The sequence below is a fragment of the Octopus bimaculoides genome, chromosome 13 (genome assembly GCF_001194135.2).
Source record: "Octopus bimaculoides isolate UCB-OBI-ISO-001 chromosome 13, ASM119413v2, whole genome shotgun sequence".
NCBI lineage: Eukaryota > Metazoa > Mollusca > Cephalopoda > Octopoda > Octopodidae > Octopus > Octopus bimaculoides.
The window spans coordinates 62,946,118-62,949,865 of NC_068993.1; the positions used below are offsets into that span (position 1 = coordinate 62,946,118).

The following is a 3,748-nucleotide window of genomic DNA, read 5'->3' on the forward strand; positions in this document are numbered from 1 at the left end:
ATAAGCAACAAGGATATCCAAAGTTAATGCAGTACGATCGTTTCATACGACTCCATTTATTTAAGAAATGTGAACATTACATGAAATGTAAAATGCAGAGCAATCCTCAGCTGCACAAAGATATAGAAATTTACTGAAATTTCACTTCAACAGAAGAACATATTTTTATAACTACATTTAAACTCTCCAAGTAGAAAGGAAGAATACATAAAACCATTTTGACTTAGCCAGACCATACAGGCTAGTGGTGCCCCAGCATGGCCACAATCTAATGACTGGAACACATAAATCAAAAGGTTTATCTCTAGGTTGGCATCCATGCAAATGAGTACCAGTAAATAAACTTAATCTCCTGGAAGAGGTCACTGGATCTTGGAATATTTTTTTTTCCTTTTAAATGGTTTCTTGTATTGATACAAAATAAAGTAACCAGAACTTTCATTTAACATTCACATGCAGTTGTCTTCTAACCTTAAATTCTCGTTCTATCAATAAAATTAATACGGTATTAATTTTATTGACCAAATGAGAAAATGACTTCAGGTTTGAAAACAAATGCATGTTAGTTTTTTTTTTTTATATGGAAATTCCAATTTCATTCATCTGATTAGGTCAGTAAAATAAATACAGCATTAATTTTATTGACCCAAGTGAGATGAATTGTCTAATTTATTTTGGTAAAGTTTGAACACAGAACTGCAAGTATGAACATGAATATGCAAGAGTGAAAGCAACAAAGAAAATATAAATTGCTAACAAATGTATGAAAGAAAATATTGATACAGTCAACACAAGAGGATTTTAACCTAGATTTAATTACAGCAAGAAAATTGATTGCATTTCTGTAACAATTTCTTGAAACAATTTTTTCTTTGTTTTTAAATCAGCATTTTTGTGGTTGAGAAGTTCACTTCAGAACATTGTGACTCCAAGTTCAATCCCACTGCACTGCACCTTAGGCAAGTGCAAGTGTCATCTACAAATGCTTTAAGCCTTAATGTGTCTTCTATAAACTCAGGCCACCCCAAGCTTTTTGCGTGGCTTTGAGAGATGGAAACTAAAACGAGCTCATCATATGTGTGTGTGTGTGTGTGCACATGTAAAAGAGAGAGAGAGAATATGTGCATGTGTGTTTGTGTGAGTGAATACATATCCCCCACCCCCACCCCGTGTTCACTGGTTGCAAGTAACAGACCTGCTTATGGTATTGTCTGCTTGCAGTTCACCTCTGCTTACTAAAGCTCAAACTTGACGACTGCAGACCTTTCCCTATTTAACCCAACCCCTTGCACCCATCCTTCAACTGCCCTTCATCCCCCCACCACCACCACATTTCTTACTACATCTTACTGTCTCTCTCTCATCCTTACACCAAACATTACATGCTATCATTTATTCCAAAGACACAAACACCACTTACAATGAAGTTTGCAATTCATCTATGTTTCTTGTCAAATATTAATTTCCAACTTTCCAATCTAATCCAAAGTTAGATCTAAGCAAACCATTCTTTGTATGCAGCAATATAAAATAACTGGAACAAAATGAAATAATTTTAAAAACACTAAAAGACAGAACTTACCTTCATTGATTTCTCTATGAACATAAGGCCGCCACCATCTGAAAATGGCCCATCCATATTGCACTCTAACTGAAAAATCTTCTGTTACCAAATGCACATCACGGAACATTATTTTGCCACTCAAAACAGAAAAGGAAAAAGAACCTACAAAATAAAATTAAAAACAAAATTATTTTTGCCATGAATTATTTTAGACTTTGATCAAATTAATTTTAAAATGGTTAAATTAAAATATATTTTGCAAAATTGTAAAGCATCCACAAAATAATTGTATTAATAACAGATTGTTTATAAAATATTTTCATTAAGTGTTTCCAGTGTTTGTCTTGTAGCTTAACTGAAAAGAGAAAAACAACAATCTACCTTGCTACTAAATTAATGATTTACTTAAATACTTATGCTTACACTGAAGGTTGTGGACCAATTTAATGCAAAATCCATTGAAACGACACAAAGAAAGTAAGGACAAACACCAAAGAGAAATGTGTTATGAAATAAAAATATAAAGAGACAGACAGGTAATAACCAGATTTAACAACTGCAAGTTTTCAGTGTTATGAGGAGTTAGAAATTTCCAAGAACATATTACAAAACTTCAATGTGTTCATTTCTCTCTGTATGCTACAGAGGTTTAATATCTAAAGAATAAATTCTTTGTAGTAGAGAATATAATTCCTATGAAAATAATGAATATGATAATATTTAATCTTTTCTATATAACGTTAATGTTTTCTCACTGTAATAGAAGAAAGTAAAGATTAAACTGTCTAAACTCAGGGGAAATTCAGTGGAAAACATGAAACTTGGTAACTATAAGGAAAATTCAAACATTAATATCAGTGTAATTTTTCATGTGGAAACACTAGTAAATAAAATATAAGCAAGCCAAACGAGAAAAATTATGTAGTCATGCAACCTGCTAGAAATAGTAGCCAAATTATCCTAAAATTACTCCCTACTATCTTGAAAAAGTAAGGACACATTACACATTGTAGTGTTGGATATACAAAAAGATGGAATGACCGCAGCTGGAATGTCTGATCGTAACTCTGCAAGTTCAGATCTACATGGATCTAAACAGCTATTAATTAGATTTAATAAAAAAAAGAGCTCGTAAAAATTACTTGCACTCAGAATTAAAAAAAAAATAACCCCCTCAAAACTGAAGCCTTTAAATTATTAACTAATTACTGTCACATGTTATATGAGCTGCAGCGAGTGTCATTAAGACATACACCACAATAACTTCATGTGCCATTAAGACACTCACTTCATGAGGTTTGTCAAGTGTCCAGAAAAGCAATTCTTAACTGCAGCTCCCAGGGATGCATGCGGCCCCCAGGTATCATTCCAGCGGGTCCCCGACAGTCTTCCCTTTATAAATATAAATTTTGCTTTATTTTGACTGGTCTTACTTTTTTTAGTGTAGATCCCTAAAAACATCCAGGTTTTAGATCTGGCCCAAATATTAAAAAGGTTGAGAACCATTGGCCTGAAGTCACACACTAAAATAGTTTTAAAATTTTTATACAAGACATTCTGAAACAGCCGAAACACATATCTGTAAGATACATGGTGTAGTAAATAAAGAGGCACTCATTCGCTCTTTAACAAAGATCCTCTCCATTTATATCTTATTTCATTATGCATGGAGTCTGACATTTTAAGTTCTATACGAGACTTGTAATACTGACAAGCTAATGTTAAGTGCTACAATTCTATTCTGGTCAAAGTTTGACAACAAACATTTTTTTAAAACAAAAATATCATTGATTAATCTCACTACAGGCAATGAACATCATTTGAAAAACGGTTGAAAAAGAGGTGGCCTTAAGTGTTTATGTTGTTTTTGATTTTCTTTCCTTACAAATGCTACTCTATGTTGGCATGGATAAGTTATCTTTTTTTACTTAATTTATAAACTTGCATGTAGAGTAAAAGTACGTCTTGATATCTGATGTTACCACAGATAACTTCCAATGTCGATGCAGGATGACTGGTGATAGTGGTAAGCCAGACCTATTGAATCAAGAATGGTAACATAGTTTCCCTAGGAGCACAATGCATTGGCTGTAGCAAAGTTAACCCTATTGATACCAACCTGCCTGAGATGTGCCATTGATTCTATTGATACATCTATGTGTGTGTGTGTGTGTGTGTGTGTGT

General features: G+C 33.2%; 1 protein-coding gene across 7 annotated transcripts in view; it reads right to left on the reverse strand.

The window, feature by feature from the left end:
- LOC106884293 (bridge-like lipid transfer protein family member 1) overlaps positions 1–3,748 on the reverse strand; it is a 213,773-nt gene that overhangs the window by 151,493 nt on the left and 58,532 nt on the right. For all 7 annotated transcript variants that reach the window (XM_014935660.2, XM_052972555.1, XM_014935618.2 and 4 more), the window contains exon 2: positions 1,583–1,726. In XM_014935660.2, the coding sequence (XP_014791146.1) occupies positions 1,583–1,726 (144 nt within the window). The remainder of the gene's footprint in view (positions 1–1,582; positions 1,727–3,748) is intronic.